Source organism: Corvus moneduloides, chromosome 12, assembly GCF_009650955.1.
Source record: "Corvus moneduloides isolate bCorMon1 chromosome 12, bCorMon1.pri, whole genome shotgun sequence".
Classification (NCBI taxonomy): domain Eukaryota; kingdom Metazoa; phylum Chordata; class Aves; order Passeriformes; family Corvidae; genus Corvus; species Corvus moneduloides.
Window position 1 is genome coordinate 17,667,047 of NC_045487.1, and position 25,246 is coordinate 17,692,292.

General features: G+C 40.7%; 1 protein-coding gene across 1 annotated transcript in view; it reads right to left on the minus strand.

Annotated features, from left to right (window-relative positions):
• CDH8 (cadherin 8) overlaps positions 1 to 25,246 on the minus strand; it is a 151,287-nt gene that overhangs the window by 125,308 nt on the left and 733 nt on the right. The window contains exons 2-3 of the mRNA XM_032121976.1: positions 10,329 to 10,419; positions 9,973 to 10,235 (exon numbers count right to left, since the gene is read on the minus strand). Of these exons, the coding sequence (XP_031977867.1) occupies positions 9,973 to 10,235; positions 10,329 to 10,410 (345 nt within the window). The 5' untranslated portion in view covers positions 10,411 to 10,419. The remainder of the gene's footprint in view (positions 1 to 9,972; positions 10,236 to 10,328; positions 10,420 to 25,246) is intronic.

Here is a 25,246-nt window from a genome sequence, read left to right on the forward strand (position 1 = left end):
CAGCCCTGGGGCCAGCACAGGAAGGACCTGGAGCTGCTGCACAGAGCCCAGAGGAGGCAGCAGCATGAGCAGAGGGATGGAGCAGCTCTGCTGGGAGGAAAGGCTGCCAGAGCTGCCATTGTTCAGCCTGCAGAGGAGAAGCTTTGGGGTGACCTCAGTGCGGCCATTCTACGTAACGAGGAAGCCACCCAAGTGCTGTGGTTTTCTTGTGTTCTTACGCTTATTTCATGCCAGAAGGAGCAACAATTAATTAATTTCCCTAATGAAACACCTGCCCTACTGGTTATTGTGGTCCCTCTTAACAGAAATCCTTTTAATATTCCCTTACACGTCTACCAGCCTGTGTATACACGACACACACACCAGTTTTCATCTCAGTGTAGTCAATGCTCTTTGTTTCACCTCCCTGACTCCACCAGATCCTGCATAAACTGTATTTCAGGCTTTACATTAAATACATTAGGATGGACTGGATGCCTAGTGAAACTGGAAAATGGAGCCACATCTGCCTGGTTTAGAGTTGGAAAAGTACCTCGTTTTATCCAGTTATTCTGCACTTTGAAGAATTTACAGATGTATTCTGGATTCTGAATAGATGTTGTCTGTGGAATAAATACTGCCTCAGCCATGCTATGGTTTCTCTCACTCTATGAGTATGAAACTCTTGCATTTCATCCCCCATGCAAAACACTGCAGTGAACCTACTCTCTCAGAGGGGACGTCCAGCCTGATAGAGAAAAGTTTTGGTTTACTGTCCATCAGTCTGTGCTCCATAGAGAATTGCCTGCTACAGGACTTGTGCAGAATGCATTTCATTTAGATAGAAACATTTACTGAAAAAGTTCCGTTAAAAATCCAAATATTTGGTTTTGCATACAGACTGCTCAGTTCCATGCATTCCTTGGCTTATCAGTGATAGGCAGTAAAGAGGAGGTGGCCTTCTGCAAGGACAGAATTTAGATCAATCACAAAATAATTATTTAATGGAATGATCAGTGTCATTGCCTTCTACACAGAAAGAGCAGCTTTATGTTGCCTGACAATTTAGTGTAGTCCATTTCCTTTCTTTACTTTTGAGCTATGATAACTCCACTGGGCCAGTAAGCCCTCTATTCAACATTCTGAAGTATACACATATTTCCTTTCATATCTCATTTCCATTTTTAATAAATCACATATCCCAATTAGACAGCAACAGCTTTGAGGCAGAAATTGTCCCCTACTCAACAAAACAGATCAAAATTTTAGCCGAGGCTTCTGTATATAAATGGCAGCATTAACAGCTTTCACATTTACTGCTACTTGGTGCACCAGTCCTTCTTTTGCTGTAGCTGAGTGTGTTTTGAGGATATGTACAACATTTAAAAAATTTGCACAAGAAAAAATTTTACATTGGGATTTCTTAAAAAACCCCCATGGTTTAAATAACAATTTGGTCTTATAGACCAAGTAAAATCCTGGCATATGCTTTAAACGATTAAAATAACTTCTATTTGTTCATATGAAAACTCAATAAAAAGTCCTTGCATATTTAGATCAGCACCTGCTCTCAATTCATGTGGGGCGGCCAACATCATAACCAAGACCCATTAATTAGCAGAAATAAATGAATAAATTGGAAATATCGTGTTGGCATTAAGTCTTGTTTCAGATAATTTTATGTGAAGAAAGAAACACAAGCATTTTGCCTCTGGACGTTGTATTTTTTTGTCAGTAGGGCAGGACAACACCAGGAATTGCAGAGTGTGCCAATGGTCTATGTGAAATGCTTTAGACTGCATAATAATTAAAGAACAGGTGACCTGAAAAACAGGCAATATAAAATTAAAAAAAAAAAATAAATAGAAGGAACTAGTGAAAAGGACTAGCAAGATAGCAAGTGTGTCAGTAATTCCATTTAGAAAACTTACTCTGTAGAAATATGGCAGATTTTCATTAAGCTCTTTGAGGTGAGCACTATGAGATTCTGAGCCTTCTGCATCACCCTTTAATACATAGGTCCATGCTGCACCCATTCTGCTGCAGATTATCCCAAACTAATTGAAAAAATAAAGTGTGTTTGCCCATTTACTTTCAAATCCTGACTTCTTAGGTTGGGTGTACCACACATCATAGATCCTGATGATGCTCGTGGCATGATGACCTTAGAAAATAACAGGATGGAAGAGGTGTGGTTTGGCTCAGCTCCTCTGTCCTCTGAGGACAGCTGGATGTCCCCCACCAGTTCTGCCCATACTAAAATCCCCTTTTTCTCCCTGGTAGCAGGACCCCTATTGCACATGCAGTTCCCTTGGCCAGGGGAAGGAGAATGAGCTAACATTGCTTGTGCTTTAAAACCAGCAAAAGACTGGGGCCCTCTGAACTGCTCTGAAATCCCTTTTGCTGGCTGTGCCTGCAGCGCTGCTGCTTGCCTCCAGTGATCGTCTGCTCACCAGCCTTTTATTCCAGCATGTTCCCAGGCTGGAACAAACCTCAGCTTTGCCTCTGCTCACCAGGGGCTGGGTGGGAAACAGTAACTGAGCTCAGAGCCCGGAGCAAGGAAAGGGATGTCTTCTGTGGCTCCTAATGATTCCTGCGGTTAATTCAGGAATGCCATTGACAGTCTCCAGGGAGAGCTACACTTACTTTTGCTTAGCTGCTGGCATGAATGCTGTAAAATAAAGGCTTTGAAAGAAATCCTTGCAGGGGAATTTTTACACTAAGAGGGAGTCCTCAGGAAAAAGGAAAGTTATAAATTGCTCTATATGACTACAGGTGTTCCTCAGGGATCACCGAGAGGCTATTCAAACATATTAATATTTGCCTAAATATCTTTAGGAGAATAATCTGCATTTATTTTCAATTCTACATGCCTCACACATTGTTTGCAAATAATAGTTACCTTTAAACACTGCCTAAAATATTTCTTGCAGCAAATTATTTCTGTAATGAAACTGACACCGTAAATTGCCCAACGTTAACATCCCTGGCTTTGTCAAAAAAAAAAACAACCCAAAACCACAACCAAAACCAAAAGCCAAACACCAAACAAAAGACCCTCAGCTGTGAATTTCTTGGTTGCACCACACATACTATAGCTCTCTTTTCTTTCCTTGACTTTGCCAGAATAGGAAGAAACCCCAGCTTTTAAAACAGAACTTTCAAGAAACAAAATTTATGCAAACTCATTCTCATTATTTTCACTTGAAAACTTATTTTTCTTGTGATTCCTGTGATTGTATATTTATTACATCCTAAAAATACAGTGCTGCTCATGAGCTACAAAGCCTTTCTCAGATGTGGCTCAGTTCATGAGGTATCACCACTTCAGCTCCGTAGCTCTTACTGGAAGCCTACAGCCACCAAAGGAATTGGTCTCATTTTAATATAAAATTAAGATTTTCGTTACACAAATCCATGGCAAATGAGGAATTTCCTATCAGGACCCGAGAACAATAAAACCTCCCTTTCACTTTACTGGTTGAAAGACACATCCTGGCACTTTTGGGAAATCACAGCTACCTGAGAGCTCATCGATGGATGGAAATATGCTTGTCAAGTTCAGCAAGGACAAACTTTTAGCAAAATCTCCCCTCACAATTGGCACTAATTGGTAGTTAAATTGACAACTGGAACTGAAGCATCCTGACAGCACGAGGGGTGGGCCCTACAGGTAGAAATTGAAAACCATTTACCGAAGCAATGTTGAAAAGACTAAATGATCATAGGGCATCTCAGAATATCATGGGGAAGGCTCCACTCAATTTTTCATGCTGTCACTTCAGCATTTTCCATGCATACTTGGACAACATTTCCCTGAGAGACAGAGAAAGTGTTCAGATCAATATATTGAAAAGCACACAGTCTTCTAATTCTTTACAAACAAACAAAATGCTCAACATTAGCTACTCTTTTTTCAGAGTATCAGAAATCTTTATGGTCCTAGAAAAACAGGACAAAGGAATTTAAGTGAATAATGCTAAAGTAATAGATACCATTCCTTTTTATCAAAAAAAGGCAAATTAAAAAACAAAAAACAAAAAAACACCACCAATCCCAAACAAAACAACAACAAAACAGACAAAAAAAACTGAACAGCAAAACCCCTGCCCAACTTTAAGTTATTCTTCCCATCATGGACCTTTTCCCACTCCATGAAAGAAAATACAGATAGCTGAGGAGGTGCCTGGTGTTTTGCAGGTTGACCCTTTAAGATGCTGGATTCATAAGTAGCTAATAAAACATCTCTTCGAAGTTACTACCAGTCCTGTTCTATACCTGATGTACAAGGGGTTTAAGTTGTGTCTCTGCTTAAATTGTGGCTCTATCATGCCCCAGGTTGGAGATGAAGCATGAAAGTGTTCAACTTTATTCAGTAATACTCCCAGAAATACACAGAAATGAGATTTTCAGTGTCTGGAGATATGCCTTCTTTCTTAACTCAGAGAGAAATCAATAAAATAGTTTTTACACTGTAGTAGAAAACGTAGACACTGTTGGGTTAGTCGAACTGTCCTTGCTTAAATTTATGCTTTATATTTAAATTTCTTCTTGGAACTTGTTCTCAGCTAAAAAGAAACAAATAAAGTTGTGTAAGCTGAGGAATATTTGTTAAAAACCCACTAGTTTTATCAGACTTCTCTGAAATGTTGTCTGCTATATTTATTGTCTTTGCAATAGCTTTTAACTAAAGAGAGTTTTTCTTAGAGCTAGTTATACTCCTGTTTACTAAGCTGATTGAGACCATGCAAACTGGAGCAATCTGTGCAGTACACAGTCACCTCTTCCCTTGCAAGCACACACGAGGCAGGGGGAATTAGTGTTGTTCATAAAGAATACAGTAGCAAAATAATTGATACATTTCAGCTTCTGGGAGTTTATTAAACTTAAGCAGGAAAATTAGTGTGTAATTATGGTTGCAAAACAACAACAAAAATCTAGAGCTCAGAAGGCAATGTTGACTTTGCAACATTTCAGATATTGAATATTTTATGGCATGCATTTAAACCACAGAAAAACATACAAGTGTGTATTAGAAAGAAAAGGGTAGAATCTATCTAATATGGTGTGGTGATTGCTGTTCTGTGAAAACTTTAACAAGGCATTAATGTAGGACTGTGTTATACCCTATGAAACCTATGCTAGGATTTTGCTACACCTACATGTCACAAGGATTTTTTCCACTCAGTGAAACAGCCTGTAATTCATCTCTCAAAATACTGCTAACCTTAGTTATCTACATTTCAGGTTTGCATCACTTGAGTACAACAGTGCTTTTAGGCAGCCATCATAATCACAAGCTCAGTGCAGGGATGAAAAGCAAAATGTGAGGAAGGAACTTGTTTTATTAAAACCTTCTTTACTTCGCCTGTTTGCACCGCTTGTGCTCTAACAGAACTAGTAATGATTTTAAACAAGTAACATTTTACCATTTCCTGGTGAAGACAGAAAATGCATGTTGGTGAAGAAATCAAGGATTGCATAAAGCATGGATAATGCAGAACATACAGCTCCAAGCTATTTGTAAGTGCTCTCTGCATTTCCAGGTTTGGGTTTTATAGTAGCTCAGCCTGAAGCACTTGACTGTGAAAACAGGATGCCTCTCCACTGCTCCTCCTACAAGAAAATTATTTCTCCTCTAAAGGCCTGAACCCAAGTCCCAAACATCAAGGGAAAAGTCTCTGTTGCTCCAAACAGCAAAAGTTGCCCAGCTCCCTCATCCCACAAGCTGTACAAGAGAACCTGCGTTTAACAGAGTGAAAAGACACCAAGCACGTAATTCAGAAGCAGTCACAGATGGAAAACGCCTCCCTGAGCTCACCGCAATAAGGAGCTGACTTGACTGTGCTGGTTCTGAGTCTCACCACCACAGTCTCACTGGTTTCCTCCCATCCAGGATGTTCAGAGCACCTTCTCCAGAGGCCTGGACCAAGAACATAGATGTGCCACAGGGGCTGCTATTCCCTGCACTGCTGACTTCCCAAATCTCTCCTCACAGGGACAAAACAGGCAATATGTTATTTTGGGACTGAAAACAGAGAAATTCAAAAAAGTCTGTGGAAGGTCTGGGACAACCTGGAAACTATTCCCAGTGGAGTGCTGTGACACAGACAGCACCAGCCTGAGTGACCACTAGTGGATTTTTCTGTCTGGACCTAAATTTGGATTCATTTATTGGTAAGCCAGAGAACATAAACACAAACAAACAACTTTTGTTGCCTTCATTCTTTTGTTCTCTCCATGCTTTGTGAGGTTTAACAAAGACAAGTGCTGGATTCTGCACCATGGATGGAGCACCCTGGATATACAGACAGGCTGGAACAAGAGGATGGAGATCTGACACAGGAAGGGTGCTGGGCACTGCCCAGGCTCCCCAGGGAATGGGCACGGCCCGAGGCTGCCAGAGCTCCAGGAGCGTTTGGACAGCGCTGCCAGGGATGCCCAGGGTGGGGTTGGTGGGGTGTCTGGGCAGGGCCAGGAGCTGGACTGGATGATCCCTGGGGATCCCTTCCGACTCAGGATATTCCATGATTCTATGAAAATATCATGTGGCAAAATAAATGCAGTATGAATATATCCAAGAAAGGTAAAAGAAAAACTAGAATATTTGTGGCATTTTATAGAGAAATCCCATAAATTCAGAAAGAACTTCTTTACAGTTGTGTGAACTCAAGTAGAGTTGCTTATTTTGAGCTTGATCCTACCACACATAATGACAAAATTTGGCATTAGAAGTGCATATTGCTCAAATTCATTCTAAGAGGTTCAAGAATGAAAGCAAAAGATTTGCTCTGGTCCTTTACTCAAGTCATTGAAGAAAAACACCACACTTTAAAAGGTGTTCACATTAATTCCTCCTATTAGTCTCACCCCAGATTATTTCATTTATTAGAGCAAATACACTGGGAATACATTTATTACTCTATATCCATGCAAAACAGCAATGAATAAGCACCTTTGAAGTGTGTGCAGTTGCATTGCAACACCTAAAACTCTGGAGAAGAGTCTTTATGTCTGGAAGCTGTTTCTCCTGGAAAAACTGAGCAGTTTAATAAAAGGTATTACAGACCTCTGTAATCCCATCTTGCTAAATTTCTCTGCACTTCACAAACTTTGGTATGAGACCTTTTCAACCAACAGGAGGAACACACAGACTCCACATTCAGGCTTTTATTTGCAAAGTGATTTGTGTTCTGTTTGTATTCTATAAAATTAATCTCAGCTTTCAGTTTTATTTTGCTGATATATTCCATCAATTCCATTAGGACCAAATGCTTCTACTCAGTGCCTTTCCACCCACTAACACGAAAACCATTATTTAAATATCAGTTCTATTCTGAGCAGTTCTTAAGAGCTGAATTTTCAGTGGGTTTTAAACGTACCTTTGAGAGCATACAACAAATTCTGCTTGTGTGGGTATTGTTGGTTTGTGCAAAACTTATTTTTATATTTAGTTTCCAAAGCACCTAATTAAATGTTTGTACAAATCATACATGACTATGAAAAGCACACTCTACAACAGTGTAGAGACAAAAATTGTAACCAAGATCTACATAATTAGATTTGCTTGAAGAATGTTTCCTTTGAAGCAATTAACCACCAAATAAAAGATTTGTTTGAAGATTTTACTAGAATTTTTAACATGTAAAAAGCACATGCAAGCAATACTGCCTCTGTAACGGCACAAAAGCACATTTACATCCAGAAAATGCAGCAAAAATGGGGCAGCTGTTTGGTATCACTCTCTCCACAATGTTAAGCCTCTCTGCACTAATTGACTATATCCTGTTTTACTGAGTGTCCTTCATTCAAAGTCTGGAGAAAAAAGAAAAATGAAAATCGAGGTAAGATATAGAGCAGAAAAAATAGTCAAAAGTCCCAGAATGAAGGAGATACCCCAGGTGTACAAATCCTTTGGCAGGGGAAAAACTCAAAGGCTGGAGGAAGAGTGTAAGTGGAAAAGCCAGGAGGAGGAACCAGGTGAGTGCAAATCTACTGCAAATTCTGAAAAGGAGGTTATTTTTAAATTGCAATGAATTAGAAACCAATGAGGGTGACAGAGGACAAACCACAGCCCAACTTCACCGAGAAGGAAAGCATTTTGCTTGTGACATTCTGTACACCCTTTAAATTTTGGGAAGGATTGCCAAGAACTATAACTGAGGGAGTCTCTGCTTTCCAGTCAGGAAGGATTAAGAGCAGCTCTGAAAGCTGTGGAGTACCTCTGCTCCCACTGAGCACACACCAGCCTGAAAGCACTCTCAGTACTCACAAGCCTTAGGAAAGAAAAATAAGTCAGAAATATAGATGATTTTACTGGAGAGGGAGAAAAAATAGAGAGAAGGATTCCAAAAATATTCTAAGTCATTTTAATGGATAAACCAAAAATTTCCCCCTATGGGAACAAACTTCACTTTTTGCTCATTTCCGTCTGTAACATGCAGTGTTTTAATTATGCAGCAGTCTCAACAAATAGATTGTCACAGCATTTTAGCTAATTCTATTTAAAATGCCAGCAGAAGATAGGATAATGTCTTCCTTGGTTTGGCTTAGTTTAACCTACCTACTTCTATTCACCAATGACTCAAACAATTCAGGATAATATAATCACAAAAAAAACCCCCTTAAAATAGTAGTAATATTTAGACCTGGATATACCCTGAAAATCAAAATACTACTAAGTACAAACCCAAGACTTTTCCCAGCTACTCAGAATAATTTTAAAAGCTCGACTAAAATATTCCAGGAAGAACGGGTTGAATAAAACATTTTAAGATGTGAAATATGCTCTTTGCTGTCTCTGTGAAATTGAGATACGTTACTAACCCCAGAGAAACAAATGAGAACAGATATGAAATACCTGATATAAATGTAAATTGACACAGCACCAAAAGTCACTGAATAGAAAGATCATTACACCTTCTGACCCTGAGTTTCACCTGGAAAGTGGCTACACTAGGGAAGATTTAGGAATGCACTTGATCTGTGTTCTCTTCAGTAACAGACAGAGCTATTGCCAGTCCCTATATTATACTATATGCTATTCATTTATCCATAGAAATTCCAAGATTATCATGAAATTAGCTGTTATCCATAATTTTGTCTAGATTCTTTACTCAACCTCAATAACCAGCTAATAAGACAATAATGCACTGGGTTGTTCAGCGGGAATTGAACTTTAGTGATAAACAATTAGGTATTTATACCTGCTCACTGCCAAACATGCATTTATGAACAGATCATTCTTTTCTAAGAGTAATTGTAAGGATAATTCATCCCTGGTGGATACAGATGGCTCATACAAGTGCAAGGCTGATTCACTGACTGGAGGTAACACACTGAGATACAGCATAAACTAATGCATGGCAACAAGCAAAGCTTTAGGGCAGCATAAAAGCTGGGACACAGAAAAATATGATAATTTGCCCTGTGTTATCTTCCTAACTTTGAAAGTAAATCACAAAATCCCTGGCAATAATGTTATTCCATATGTGTGCATAGACCTCAGTGTAAATTAGGATGTCATAATTTGCTGTATAGTCCACACTTTCCTTTTTGGTTCTTGTTTTTAAAAATTCTCAACGCGTAAACTATTTGATTCATCAGACTGGAGATAGAACATGACCCATACGTGTAATAACCTTTTAGAATGCACAGGAACATATTATAAAGAGCTGCTTTGGTAAAATTCTTCAGCTGACATAGGTGAGGAGTGGTGACTAATGATATAAAAGAAAGGATGCGAACATGCTTGTGGGATTTTTTGACAAATGGAACGTGCATATTTTTGTTGGAAATAGCAGGTTTGCTAACTTGGAGACCACGTTCTTACAGTCACATACATTTAAAGCACACATCTATGGATGTTAGAGAACAGCTTTGAAATCACAAAGCACCTCAGCCTTAAATTCTGTAGAAGAGTCCGAATTACTGTAGACCTCATGTTACACATTTATACATTCAGAGAAAAAAAGAAACCAAATCTTGCCTTACCCGGCCAACTAGGATTGGTTCAGGTCCAGAAAATTCTTCCAATACAAACATTTGATTCCAAACCCAGCCTCTCTTGGAACGATGCAAAACTCTTTGTTCTTCATTTAGCCTTTTTAGTCCTGTACTGGATCCACTTGGTAGTACTTGAGATTGATTCATTGGAGCCATATAAATGGAAGGAAGGACAGTAATCCATAATATTATTAATGGAGTCCATGTATCCATAAGCATTTCCGTTAGTCTTTCTGGCATTGTACCACAAGCTATGCAAATCACCACAGAAATGAAATTATTATTTTGCTTTCCTCCAGACTGTAGCAATCCAATTCATCATGCAGTACAGAACATTTACTTACAGCTCCTCCATGTGTTTACAGCACAGTCAATGTAAAAATAGCTTAGATGATAAAAACATGATCCATTGAGTTTTCCAGTCATTAAAGATTCCTGGTGGGGGGAAAAAAAATAAAGCTCAAATCAGTGACTAAAGAGCTTAGGAAAGCATTCTGAAATATCTTATTTACTTTTACATCATAAACAAGCCAAGTTGGGTTTTAAATTTGTAGTTCATGATATTATTGCATAGTTAAATCAATTCAGTGTATTCTTTCATTGCCTGAAACACTGAGAGAAGACCCAGATGAATGATTGCACACACTTAGGAAAATATCTAGGCCTAAGAATTGGATGGGGCTTGCAGAAACCTGGTCTAGTGGAGGGTGTCCCTGTCCATGGCAGGGAGCTGGAAGAGTATGAATTTGAAGGTCCCTCCCAAAGCAGACTATTCTGAAACCTTGAAGTTCATCTGGGCATCTGAAGAAGCTCCCAACCTTCTCACTACTCTGCACTTTTAATGTGGTCAAATACAAACACACAGTCTGTCAAATACGCAAATCAAAATTATGTTCTTTCACTCTTACTCTCCTTTCTTCCACAACAAAAAACTCCAAACCTTTCCTAAATGTACAAGGCTCCAGCAGCCCATTGCCTGTTTAGTTGTCACTTCTCTGCAGCAGCACCACTGCCCAGCAAACCCTTCACAGCCCAGCAGAGAAACAGCACTGCTAAATCCTGTGTGAAATCCATGATTCCCAAACCAGCCCACTACCAGGACCTAAGGAAGCTCATTTATGCACATCTGCACTGCAGGTCTCACTGCCTCTCCTTCACTTTCAGAGAAAACACAGTCATGTTTTATTTCAAAGACATTCTCCTAGATGGACACTTGGGAGCATTTTGTCTTTTTTCTCTGCCCACCCTTTGATGCACTAGAAGGTCACACCAGGTTTCATCTCAGTGTAAAAATCCCTTGAAAAGAAAAGGCAAGTTAACATAGCAGGGCTGATGCCAGAGGGATGGACAAACCCTGAAAGGCAGCCATGGATCACATGGAAAGCTAGATGGGATATGGCTCAAGGAGAAGGGCTGCATTACAGGGTTAGGGAGTTATGTGAAAGGAGTCTTGATACATTTTCTTTGGTTCATATCCAAACAATCTCAGGAGAAACCACTACACATGCAAGAGAGGAATGCCTATTTTTAAGCTTACATGGTGTTTTAGGCTGGTTTTCATCTACTTCAAAATGAGCTCTTAGTGTTTCCTGTCTACGAAAATCCTGAGAGCTTAGTTGTGGGGTTATTTGGGGGGGAGTGGTGGCGTTTTGTTGTTCTTTTTTAAGGTTCATACACACTCATGGTATAAAACATGCAGAACACCAGTAAAAGTCAGCTGTTCTTTTAAAAGCAAACTATGTAGAAAGTATTTTTTTTTTAAACTTCAGTAATTGCCAAAGCAACTGTGAAATCTGTTGCATGAAAACCTGAAACTGTGAGAAACTTGTCTTGTTAGAAGGGGAGAGGAGCTGCTACCAAAGTTAAAGTCAATCTCTCAAGCAGCATGGAAGAATGGTGAGCTAATAGTGCAGTGCTTTGACAATGCATCCAGAATGAGGGGAATATCCATTACAGGAGAACCTGGAGCTTTATGGGCCTCACTGCCAAATGGGGTGGAAATAAAGGAATCAGAGAATACAGCAAGCTCTTGCGGGGAAGTTTTGGGGAAAATGTGAGAGAAGCAAAAGAGGCCTTAAATGTCTTGACGTTCTCTCAACCCCAGAAAAGGAAGAGGAGAAAACGGTCTAATGATGGGATGCATCAGTCACCCTCTGAAAAGCCTCTTCAGTCTGGGGAATTAAATGGAGTTTGCTGCTGCTGCTTTCTGGCACATGTTAAACAGAGATTTCCAGGGGCATGTTTGGTGGTAGCAGGCATCAAAAGAGAGGAACAGCCACAGTGGAAGTGGTTAGGTTTGCTCAAATGGGATGCATTTTTATATCTGATTGGATGAGTGGGTGCCTGTGCCTGCCAGGGCACAGATTTTTCTGATTTCTGCAATGGAGCAAGAATCAAAACACAGGAGAAATAGAACCACTGTAAAATAGAGCAAGAGACAGCACCTTCAACCAACACCCAGGATTAAATTCAAAATGGGGGGCAGAAACTGAAAACACAAGGGTCTGTAGCTGATTTTCAGTTTTTATATACAAAGTGATTTTTGACCCAGAAATAGTCACACCAGAAAGAGAATTGCACATTACATCTCACTCTGTCAAAGCCTTAAAAAGTCCCCAAATGGGCCATGACTTCCTTACTCTTCCAGCACAAGCTGGTACAGTTATTTTTATCAACAGGACCAAATAATAATAATAAAGCACTTTTTTTCATATTCAAGAAGCTTTTTGAAAACAACTCCTAATTAATCTACACAGCCTGCCTTCTAAAAGAGATGAAATAAATGAGATAAAACAATATGATGCTCCCAGAGACATTTCTCTTCGAAGAAAGAACAGGATATTTGGTTTTCACACTGCCACTCTCAAGCCTTGGAAAGCATTAAGTTCATTTCAGTGCATCCCTCCTCGGTTCCTGCCCCAGACTGCCTGCTTCTAACTCTTCCTTTACTCCAATCAAATTTAGGTCCTCTCCACTCACACTAATACACAAGATTCACTGTGACTGGACTGTCCTCACGGTAGCTGTGTGTTGAGCAATACCTTAAGGCAAACCAGTCCAAACCACATCAGAAATATTAGTGATCGTGCCATTAAAACCCCCTCAGTGAAACAGCCCTGTGTGGAGCACAGTTACACAAGCTCAGAGGACACAAAGCTGTGAGATTTTGAGCACTGACAGCAAAGTTGGGCAGTGCAGGGCAAAGGAAAAAAAAATCCGATGGGACTTTGGCACTCCCCAGTTTTGCAGAGGAATGTGGTCAGTGTGGAATTATCGAGCTGAATAAAGTTCTCTACAGCTCAACCTGGCCAGCAGGAGCCTTGTAAGAGTTATTTGAGAAACAGAGTCTCACTCAGGCTCTATCAGTGAATTAGGGCATACACTTTGGGCAATGCATGGAGGTGGGAATGACCCCAAATTTCTTTACCAAATTTGGAATTACTTTTCTGCTCCATTCCTGGGAGCAGAACACCATGGATGTGGCTGGGAGCTGATGGAAGGCATTTTAGACGTGTGGCCCAGCAATTTATACATTGGCTAACAGAAAATTGGAAAGTGCCTGGCAGTTAAATTGTGATCCTCTGGATTGGCTGTGTAGGAGGGGCTGAGAGGGCTACCGAGTCAGGTTATGGTAACATATTAAAAGCCATATGTAAAGGCAGACATGGAAATCAGGGAAGTCCAGAAGGTGAGGCACAGTAGCACTTTGTCTTCATATATTATGCCACAGTCTAAAGCAGTGGGGAGTATGAAATGACAGCAGATTATTCCAGTAAAGCCAGAACAACCTTTTCTAAGCAACAAAGAGAAGCACATGGCCCTTCAAGAGCGTATTTCACAGAATCTCTGAATGGTTGGGTTGGAAGGAACCTTAAAGCCCATCCAGTGCCACCCCTGCCATGGGCAGGGACACCTTCCACTGTCCCAGGCTGCTCCCAGCCCCAATGGCCAGCCTGGCCTTGGGCACTGCCAGGGATCCAGGGGCAGCCCCAGCTGCTCTGGGCACCCTGTGCCAGGGCCTGCCCACCCTCCCAGGGAACAATTCCTGCCCAATCTCCCATCCAGCCCTGCCCTCTGGCACTGGGAAGCCATTCCCTGTGTCCTGTCCCTCCAGCCCTTGGCAATTGTCTCTCTCCAGCTTTCCTGCAGCTCCTTCAGGCCCTGCAAGGCCACACTGAGCTCACCCCAAAGCTTCTCCTCTGCAGGCTGAACAATGCCAGCTCTGGCAGCCTTTCCTCCCAGCAGAGCTGCTCCATCCCTCTGCTCATGCTGCTGCCTCCTCTGGGCTCTGTGCAGCAGCTCCAGGTCCTTCCTGTGCTGGCCCCAGGGGTGGAGGCAGTGCTCCACCTTCATCAAGATTTTGCTGGTGTTGATGAAAGTAAAATTTTTGCTTTTAATCTTCACATGTTCAGATGGTCTTGGGCTGTTGTCTTAAACAAAACTTCAGTGATCTTCTGAGTGGTTTCCCTGTACGCTGTCTGATATATACAACTCTAGTTCAACTCTAATCCAGCAAAGATGTTTACAAAACAGCTTTAGTTCTCCATTCATGCCTGAGAGGGGAAAGTAATATTTAGAATATAAAGAATGTCTTTAATGTAGCAAATGGATGAAAGAAAATGCTCCACTATGTCATGGAGCAGAGATTCAAACAATTGCCTTACGTTTTCAGAAACTTAAGACCGTATTCTTAAATTTTGCTCCCCATGCACAGCCTATAGAGAAGTACCGATAAGGCTGAGTGGTTTGTTTTCCACTCTGTGTGGTGATAGAGTTTTAGAAAAATATTATTCTGTTCACAGAAACTTGCATCTTGGAACACTGCTCATAAAACTCAGCCACAGCATGCACAAGTCTTGTACAAGGACAACACAAAGTGATTATGAAGAGGTTTATAACCTAACAGGAGGACACGACCAGCACACAGCTTCAGAAAACAGCGTCACACACACTGGGACATCTTCTGGAACTCAGATCTGTGCAGGTTACAGCGGTGAGTTCATCCCTTCATAGAGTCAGAGCCAGGTATGGCAACGGACACTTACAGAGATATAAAGCTCATTTTGTGTATGAGTGAAGGAAAGCACTTCTGACAGAGCTCATTTCACTACAACCATTTTAAAATCATCTTGTAGCTTTAAAAGGTGACCACTGGAATGCAATAGATTTATTAAAAAGATTAATAAAGTTAATTAAAGTAGTTGAAGGTATAAACTTCCCATTGAAAAAGAAGCAAAGTAAGATGATAAAAAACTTTCTAAAAAAAAATCTTTTTTTTTTTTTTCATTTTCAAAGCACAGAATATTCCTCTGGTCAAATAAACCACTTTATTACAATGCCAGTGCATTGATTTACACCATGATCTCAGTTTAAAAGATTTTAGAGCCACTCTAGTGTTTCTCCACACAAGAGACATGGATGCTTGTCTTAAGAACCGCAGCAAAGTTTTTTCATTATTTCATTTGCAGGGATGATATGCAGGATCTCAGCCCTTTGACCTCACTATTTCATTGTGGTGGATTTTATCAGTTCCTAAACAAATGTTATTAAGGTAAAAAAACCCCTTGGATACTGCTTTCTTTAAATGAGTTATACCAGAGATACCAAAAAAGCACTGATGATTTTTGCCCAAAAGGGTTTTTTTGGTAGAATTTCCAGGATCCACTATATTTTGTACATTAAATATGTAGTGTCTATCTTAGATGTTAATTTAATATTAGCAGATCCTCATTACAATGCAAGCAACCTCAAATACTTGATGAGAGGCCTTCATTTAATGACTACCTAGAGAGTGCCAGCCAGTGCCATTTCTTACCATTTTTTTTTGTCCCCACAGGTGTGGAATATCTGTTGAATTTATATATATATATATATATATATATATATTTTTTTTTTTTTTTTTTAACGTCACACTGTTCTTGCTTCTTAAACTTTTCAGGTTTGTTTTTACCTCTCTGTAGCATTGGCTACACTACAACTTTTGCTTCCTCATTCCCTTTCTCAAGGATTCAGACAAGGTCCTTTCCCACCTAAAGCAGCAAAATGATGCGAAGCCTTCCCACAGTGGGAAGAGTGATTGTCTTTGCTTCACTCATCCCTGTTTAGCAGCACAACAGAGCCCTACGTTTTCAATAACAATAATAAAAGGCCTTGAAGCACCAGTCCCACTTGTAGGAATTCTTTTTACTCTTCTTCATAGAATCCCAGAGCGGGTTGGGTTGGAAGGAACCTTAAAGCCCATCCAGTGCCACCCCTGCCATGGGCAGGGACACCTTCCACTGTCCCAGGCTGCTCCAAGCCCCAATGGCCAACCTGGCCTTGGACACTGCCAGGGATCCAGGGGCAGCCCCAGCTGCTCTGGGCACCCTGTGCCAGGGCCTGCCCACCCTGCCAGGGAACAATTCCTGCCCAATCTCCCATCCAGCCCTGCCCTCGGGCACTGGGCAGCCATTCCCTGTGTCCTGTCCCTGCAGCCCTTGGCAATTGTCTCTCTCCAGCTTTCCTGCAGCTCCTTCAAGCCCTGCAAGGCCACACTGAGCTCACCCCAAAGCTTCTCCTCTGCAGGCTGAACAAAGCCAGCTCTCACAGTTTCTCCTCCCAGAAGAGCTGCTCCATCCCTCTCACTTAGAAGAGATCTGTGGTAAAGGTTTCTAATTTGTCACTAAAGCAGAACAAACCCAAATTCTGCCAGAACAGAACTATCAAGACACCATATCCAACAAATAAACATGTCATCCTCACCTGCATAACTGAGCTCCATACTCATCCTGTTCTCAGTACATACCCATTAAATTGTACCTGAACTTGATTTAAATCACCTTGGATAGGCAGCATGTTCATGTTTCCTCTGCAAAGGAATGAACAGTTCTTGCCATAAATAATAACTCTTATTCCTCAGTGGATTATTCGTTTGTGTAAAGATTACTCACTCACAAAACAGTCAAATTAAGAAGCAATTCCTCACCTAAGAGCAAGATGAAGAGTGAGGCTGTAATCAGCCCCGCTGCCATGGCAGTGGCTCAGATCCTGCTCACAGTGCCCACTGCAAAGTGCCATTGCATGCCCTGGCTAGACTCTCCTGCCTCTTATCTGCCAGCAGAACTGCGCGTGCAGTCACTCCCTAACCCAGTTCTGTCAAAATGATCTTGTTAACTTAAACGCCTTTAATAGTAAGGTGTTTTTAAAACCAAATCATTTTGACAGAGCTGAGTTAGGCCATTGCTTATGCTATAATTCCACCAAGAGCAATTTTCATTTAAGAGGCTCTTACCCCCCCTCAACCCCCACAACATGCAAGCTACACATTCCCATTCCTTCTCCACTGCCGTTTACTCTCCCTGCAGCTGTGCTATTTGCAATCAACACTGTAAGACAGGCCACTGAAATGTGGGTTAGCAAAAATAATTTGCAGCAAAATTGTGTTCCAAAAAGTCTTTTCCTTCAAGATTCTAACCCAGATCATTTCAGAACTAAGGAGCCCATCAACCATAGGACAGCAGCAGGAAGTTTTAAGAACAACTGTGCTGACAAAAAGTATATGAAGTTTCACTATATGCTTCAGAGAGCAGAGAAATAGTTGAATCAACAAAACTGAGTGGACGAAAACTTCTGGAGAAGAGGACAAACAAGCAATTAGGTACAGCAAACTACTTAAATAAATGTCTGATGGACCCCTGGTATCCAACCATGGCAATCTGCCGTGGTTTTGTTCACTGATGCTGGCAGGTTTTAGGGGCAGAAACCTCTCCCACAGATGTGCTGGTCTGAGACCAGGCTCAATCAAGAGGGAACTCCTGTGACCCAGCACACCTCAGTGCCCTGGAGAGGGGCTGGATGCAGCACAGAGCCAGCAGCCACACTCTGGGCCAGGCACGGCCCAGGCACTGCTGCAAACCGTAATTACCCCGTGTAGCTGCACTAGATTTCACTAACAGTGATTTTAAGGGACTGCCACGTCACCTGAAGTTAGCTGGAACACAGAAAAGCATTAAAGCATTATCCACACATCCTTTCCCTCGGCCATGCACCTGAAATTGCACGGGGAGGGAAATGAGATAGGAAATGTTACACGAACTCTGCTATCGCAGCAGCACGAGGAATCCTTTGTGCTGTCAGAGGCTCCTGCCAATCCAAGTGCAAATCAATTGCCCAAGTTTATGTTGATGTACTGCTTGTGGCAATTTGCTTATGTCTGCCTGGGAAATCAAAAGCAGATTCCCAAAGCATTATTTATTTCAGCAGCAATGGCAACAGGCACCACCTTTCTCCTGCTTTTGTCTTAGGTGTTCTGCCCTGCCCACACACAGAGTAATTCAGTGAGCAAAGATAGGTCACTCTATTTTTTTAAGCTTAGTCATGCTCTGCTACTCTTTTTAAAGACTTCTGCACAGTTCTTTAGGTTGTTAAATGAATTCCTGAGCTTGTGTAAAATGCTAAAGGACTGTTTTAGGCACAATGTTAGCCCCTGCATCAGATATAGCTCAGAGAATCCATGCACTGGGAAAATATGGACATGCAGGGATACACACATCTACAGAAATGCTGAAAGTTTCTTCAACATTTAGAGCTCAAATAATCACTGAAGGATTCATTCATCTATCTAGAAGATTACTGTTACCAAGAGCAGGTTACTTCAGTTTTAGGGGTCTGTTTCAGAGGCAGAGGGAAGGAAGGTTTAGAAAAGTCTTTCTAAGATAAATTCCTCTTCTTCTTTCCTTTACTTTGGTGCTTTAACTGGGAAACACCATAACTGGTGTTCTGGACTGGAGATGAAGCTGCTACAGGATATAGGTCATTACACTGCTTCACTGAGGCTTTGGGATAAAGAGAAAATGACAACATCCATCACACTGAAATACATCTCAATATTATAATAAATTGTTTGTTATTATGTGACTGTTTAACATGATACTTTATCATATCTACAAAGTCTGTTTTATGTGTCTACGTAAATTTTTATATTTTTTGACAAATAACTACTATCAGGAAACCCTTTCTTAAAAAATCAAACCACAAAAGAGTATCTTGACCCAGTGTTATCATGCTTATTGTTCTACTTCTCTTGGTATCAATAAAATTTCTTATTTTTATTACTCTTCGATAGTAAAATCAATATGGGCCAATTTTAAAGCTGCCAAGGCTCAGACTTTTTTTATATAAAGCTGTCAGTCTTTCCAGAAGCAGCCACTACTTTATGGAACCAGAATGCTTTTAAAGAAACCCACCAAGGGTGTCGTCAGAACCTTCAAACTATTTTTACTCTTTATTATTCCTTTCACTGTGCAGTGCCCAGGACTTCCAGTGTGCTACACATGCTCAGGTACAGGACAAAGAGACAGCATGTGCTCCACAGTTTGAAGCTGAAGGTGACATTTCCTCCCTAATGAAATAAGTATTTACAATATTTTAAGATCATTTTGGTTTTGGTTGGTTGTGTGAGCTTTTTGTTTGATTGGGTTGGGGTTTTTTTGGAGTGGATTTTTTCCTTTTTCATGACAGCTGATACCAAAGCAATAGGCATTAAATGGCAATACAGCTATTTTAGCTCTACAGAAAAACAAAAGGTATTTGCAACTTTCCCTATCAACTTCTTACACTTAGGCAAAAAGAAAGGTTTGGGTTTCTGGGAGTCAGACACTCCTCTGATGTGTGTCAGAACAACATCTCAAAACAGGTTCAAAACAGAGAAGAAAGACAAGACTTCCAGAGTGGTCCAGAAACAAACAAAAATAGTCACATCAGCACTTTTTCCATCCTATAGAAAGAGGAAGAAGTGATCTGAAGTAATTTTTATTCTCTCCAGTCCACTGATTAAAGCGATTTTCCTCTGACTGAAATAGAACTGCATTGCACAGGCTGAACAACCTCAGCCCGTGCCAGCCCCAGCTGTCACACCCTTGCTCCCTCCTCGGAAGGTGCCTTACATAATTTGAGACCTCTATCACTCTGAAAGGAGAGAAGGGAAAAAAGGCAACTTGTGCTCAACATGAATTGAGCTCATAAAATGGCAAACAGATTGGCCTGTGACAGAGAATTAGGTGTTAACTGTGCTCTGCCTGGGGCATTGTTTATCAGGGGACTTTCAGCAGCTGGGATGTGCTTATCCTGTGCTTCCTGAAAAAAAAACTTTAAATATTAATGGAGGACATAAATATCTTGCTTTCTGGGCTTTTCAGTCTTTTTTTTTTTTTTTTTAATATATAAATAGGTACAACAGAACTTTCGTTTCCATTGGTTTTGTTTCATGAATATTAGGTATTCTCTACAGAAATGAACAAAACATAGTAATGAAGGAAAAACCCATACGTTTTCCTGACATGTGTTCTGATTAAACTAAGATTTTAAAATTATGACTGGGCATCATGATTATGTGAAAGCCACATAAACTCTCCAGCCATATGCATCAACGTGTATGTGCACTAAAAATTTTTAAAAAGAAAAAATCTGAATATACCTGGACCTTTCTAACTCTACAGTATGACTGCAGTAAACCTCAAATCTCCTCTGCTGAGATATGCCAAATTAGAAGTGAAGGTTTCTAATTTTGCGTCACTGAATTTGATGGCAGTTTTACCATCAATTTAGATGAGTTGTTTGGAAAGAATTAGGGCTCTCCAATGTTAAACTTATTTCTTCTGGAGTGGCCCAGCTGAGATTTTGTGGGATTTTTTCTCCCCATTCCTTTGTTTTAATCTAACTTTCGGAAACACGCAAAAAACTAAAGGTCAGACACGAGCACAGAACTCAATCTAAACTTCAGTGACATTAAGTTTTGATGCTCTGTTACTTAAAGGGCAATCATGGCTGTTACATTTAATCCATAAGAGAGATTCACATCTGAAGGGTTGCAAAACTCAGAGAATTGCACTCCCTCTTGAGTGCATGCGCTCCATCTGCAGTAGTATTGAGAGCTTGGGAATTACATGTATGTATAAAAATATATAAGTTTTATATTTATCTTTTTATAAAACATAAATGAATAAAATACGTGCATATGATGCTGATCATCAGTGACTGCAAAGGAAATGAGTGTAAATGGTTATGGGAGTTCTTCAAATGAGGCTGAGCTTTGGTTCCCTGGAAAAAGCCACTTTGCGTGAACAGACACCAAATCAGAGAGCTGAAACTGTGAACTAGATACTGCCAAGACTGTTTTCATGTTCTGAACTCCCACATCTGTTGCAAAGGCCTGAACAAGACACTGAGAAACACCTTTGTGAGCTTGTCTAGGGCTTGGGCACTGCGGGGTACAGGAGACACTTCCCATGGGAGCTTTCCCTTCTCAGATCTGGGACTGGGAGACATTGCTAATCTCAAATCTGAGCCAGGGTGCTCACCATTCTCAATTTCAAATGATTTCCACAAGACACATCATGATCAACACCTTGGAAAATCAATTCTATGAGTGCTATCACTGCAACCAACCCATGGATAAAGGTTGCTCTCATGGCTAAGGCAGGTGGAAATCAGATTTTATAGCATCTGACTCCAGCTAAAAGACTATCTGTTGGTGACTGAACTGGTTCACAGATAATTTTTTTTCTTTTCAGCTTGAATTTACTACTCCAGGTACCATCAGTACCCAATGTATTTTGGGAACAAAATTTTATTAATGTAGTTGAAATGCCACTGAGTTGATGTTATTTATGTGGTTGACAAAATGAGAAACATGCTGAACAGATTCTAGAACAAAGAAGGCAATTTTATTCTAGAACAAAATAAATGTGTGTCTATATATACAGAAACACATTTGAAATCTCAAATTGGACTTTATTTTGTTCTCTGTCTGTCTACTGCTCAAATAGTTATGTTCAGAAAGCTCTGAAGCGAGCCACCTTTTCTATGGCAACAACACTAAGAAAAATGTTGAGTTTCCATGATCTAATTTAATTCTATTGATGTGATCTTATGGTAGCAATGATGCTTAAAATGTTCCAAGCTCAAATTGCCATAGCATTTGCCTCCCACTGAAAGGATTTAGGTTTTATTATTTTATACTCATAGATGAAAGACTCTTATGATACCACTTTAATGTATACTATAAGCATACAATTGTATTGATAGTAGGTCAGGCTCTAATAATATTAAAATAGAAAAGGAATACTGCTGAGATATGGGGTATCTGATGGGTATGGGGGATTTATAAAAATTCCTGCATGAGCTTTCTGTTACAGAACATGCACAATCATCACTTAGAAATACACAGCTCCGAGAAATTATAGGACATGTTCACATTCCTTCTTGTCCATAATCTCAGAGGCCAGTATTCCTCTCCCTTTGAAGTCCCTCAAGTTTTGGAAATTAAATGATCTGTGCATACCAAGAGTCAAGTGGGTGGGTTCCAGGCCCCTATTTTCAATAAATGTCCAAAAAAGTCCCAGCTAAAGTCTGTGGGAATGGTCTTCCTAAAGGAAGATTTAAAAAGATGAAATCTGCAACTGTGTGAGATGAAACAGAAAGAAAATTCAAGACGTGCTTCAGGGACCAATAGACCTAAATCTATGTCCACGGCCGATTGTGGGTTCTCACTTGAAATGGTTCTACATCCTGAAGAAGGGAGAAGGATATTTTTTTCAGAGAAGACAATGCATCATATGTTAACAGTGGTGCAAATAAAGTGCCCAGGGATCGATTAAATTGATTTGATAAAGGTGCAGTGTTATTGGAAAAATCCAGAAGATCACAAATGGCAAAAATTCAAATTATTACAAATACACAGAAAAGTGAATTTAAATATGATTGTGAGACTGCTTCCCCCTTTACAACTCTGTTTTGGACCTCAGTAGCAGGAGCTGATGGGAATGACTAAAGAACATTGAAAAAGCACTGAGTGACTTCATCTAGGGAGGATTCTACCTCACCTCACAGCGATGAAAACTTCTTTCATTTTTAACAAAAGACATAAAAGGGGTAGCTGTCATATACAGCCATACTTCTTATTAAAACCAGTTGCATTTGTTAAGCAGGCACACAGAGTGTTATTGATTTTTTAATATTGAAGAAAATGTCCAAAGTTAGTTTCTTGGCTAGCAGCCTGCCCAGTTAACAAACTGCTCACCTGGATAATTTAAGAACCAACTTACATGAAATGCTTCGATCTCCAAGGACACTGAAGGCCCTCAGCTTACAAGTAAGCATGGAAAACAAAGTCCTCCATAGCCAGGATGCAAGTTTGGAAAAAAGAGGGAGTTAATAAATAGCTTAGGAGGAAGATACCAGCAAGCTGTGCTCGTTCTGTAAGCAGTGAAGTGGAACAATAAGGTTTAAAGGAAGAAAATATCACATAATAACCACTTCCGAAGGTTCTTCTGTCTCTAACATGCATACAATTAGGCTGGGAGGTAACACCACAGAGAGCTTTTGGCTTCTGATGTTAGCAGATTTTATGGGTGTGAAATATGCCAAATACTAACTTCTTCTAGAGGATTCATCATTTTATTTAAGGTGGGTAAAATGTACATGAGGGTAATTTTCCAGTCTTCTGAATTTATTCATTATTTGCTTATATTTACTGAGAAGCCAATTGTCAAGTCTGTACTTGTTCACAGCAGTCTGGTATTGAACATAGAGGAGGAATACCATTCATACAAGAGCACTGCATATTTCTCCTTATCCTTGTTGCGGAGAAACTCTTGAAGAATTTCCAAAAGAGAGTGAATGAAGTTAAGAGGATTTTTATCTATAGCTTTGGGAGTTATCAGCTCTATTCTTTAATTGAAACTGAAGTGAGCAGCTGTTAACTTCCCTTCCATTAAGCGCTAACCTGTTACATTGGAAACAATAAACAGTGAACGTTTATTTGAGTAGTTGCAATCAGCGCCTCCCAAAAACACCTGTCTGCGATACCCAGCGCCACGACGGGCGAGCCGTTTATGGGATCAAGTTGGCTGCTTAGAGGTGTCAGCCTTTATAAAAGTTGTATGAGTGTTTCTTCTCCTTTCAGAGAAGAGAGCCAGACTCGTTTGCATGAAACAGAGTGTGTGTGTTTGTGCCTGTCTGAAAGGGAGGAGAGCGAGGGTACAGTTTGATACCTGTTGGCAACGCCAGCAGGTTTGTGCAGCGCCGTTCAACGCCAGCTTGGATTGATTCCACTCTATTTAGTCTGCTACTAAACGCAAACTGTTTGAATTGAGACAAATGCAAGACATGACCGAACGGCGACGAACCGCAAAGGAATTCCTGCCTGTGTTAAGTAGTGTCACCTTCATGGCGGTAGGCAGAGTCTAAACAAGGATTTGAATTAATCTCTTTTATATTACCCACCTAGAAACTGCCACAGGCTTCTGTGCTGGAGCCTTGCAGTGCCTCCCAGCCAAGCCCCGCGCTGGTGCTGCCGAGCAGGGATGCTGTCTGGCGGCTCGGGGCTCCCGACTGGGATGCTGCTACCCAGCACATACTGGAGCCAAGCAGAATAGAAGGATGTGTTCCTCCTCTGCCTTCCTCAAAGAGAAGATGAAGCGTTTAGTGGAACAGCAGCTTCAGGGGGCCACAGGCTCCTGCGTTTCTGCTCTGGGAGCCTTGGCAGCGAGGCAGCAAATGAGTGGCTGGGGCTAAGGGGCTTTCTCCCTCTCCCAAGTTTCAGCTGGGTGCATCCTCTGTTTAGTCAGCCAAAGGACGGGAAGAAAAACAACTTGTGGGACAGGGATGACTCCTGGCTAGTTATGGCCACAGATTCATCCCCACCGCAGCTTTATAAGAAGAAGAGCAGCAATTATGGGATGCTTTCCTCTCTCAAAGTAGGAAAGGAAGCTATGAAGCCATTCCTATTTATTTACTTACTTAGGGGGTGCAAATCTTTGGGGGGGGGAGGGAAGGTGATGATAAATCAGGGGGATTTCCCCCCCTCAAGGTTCTTCCAGCCTCCTCCTCCCTCATTTACATATCTGGCTGGTGGGTGATTTTTATTCTCAGCACGAAAACTGCAATCTATTTCAATGCATGAATGCAGCCCTGCATCTATTCAACAGTGAAATAGCCCAGAGACTTATTGTACTAAATAAGAAAACAAGGAGAAAAAACGGGTTCGTCAGCCTTAGAAGCAACTCTCTGTGATCCAAAGTCCTCCTGATCCTTTAAAGCAGGGTTGTAGAACGGAAGGAAAAATAACCTCCCCAAAAAAAAACCACCGACAAGCGGGAAGACAAATACAATTACCACCACTTCTTCTCCCGAGAGAATAATGATAATAATAATAATAAAATACTAATAAGCATCCTACGACATTTTCATTATCGGCAATTTGCAAACATCCGACTTAATGAAG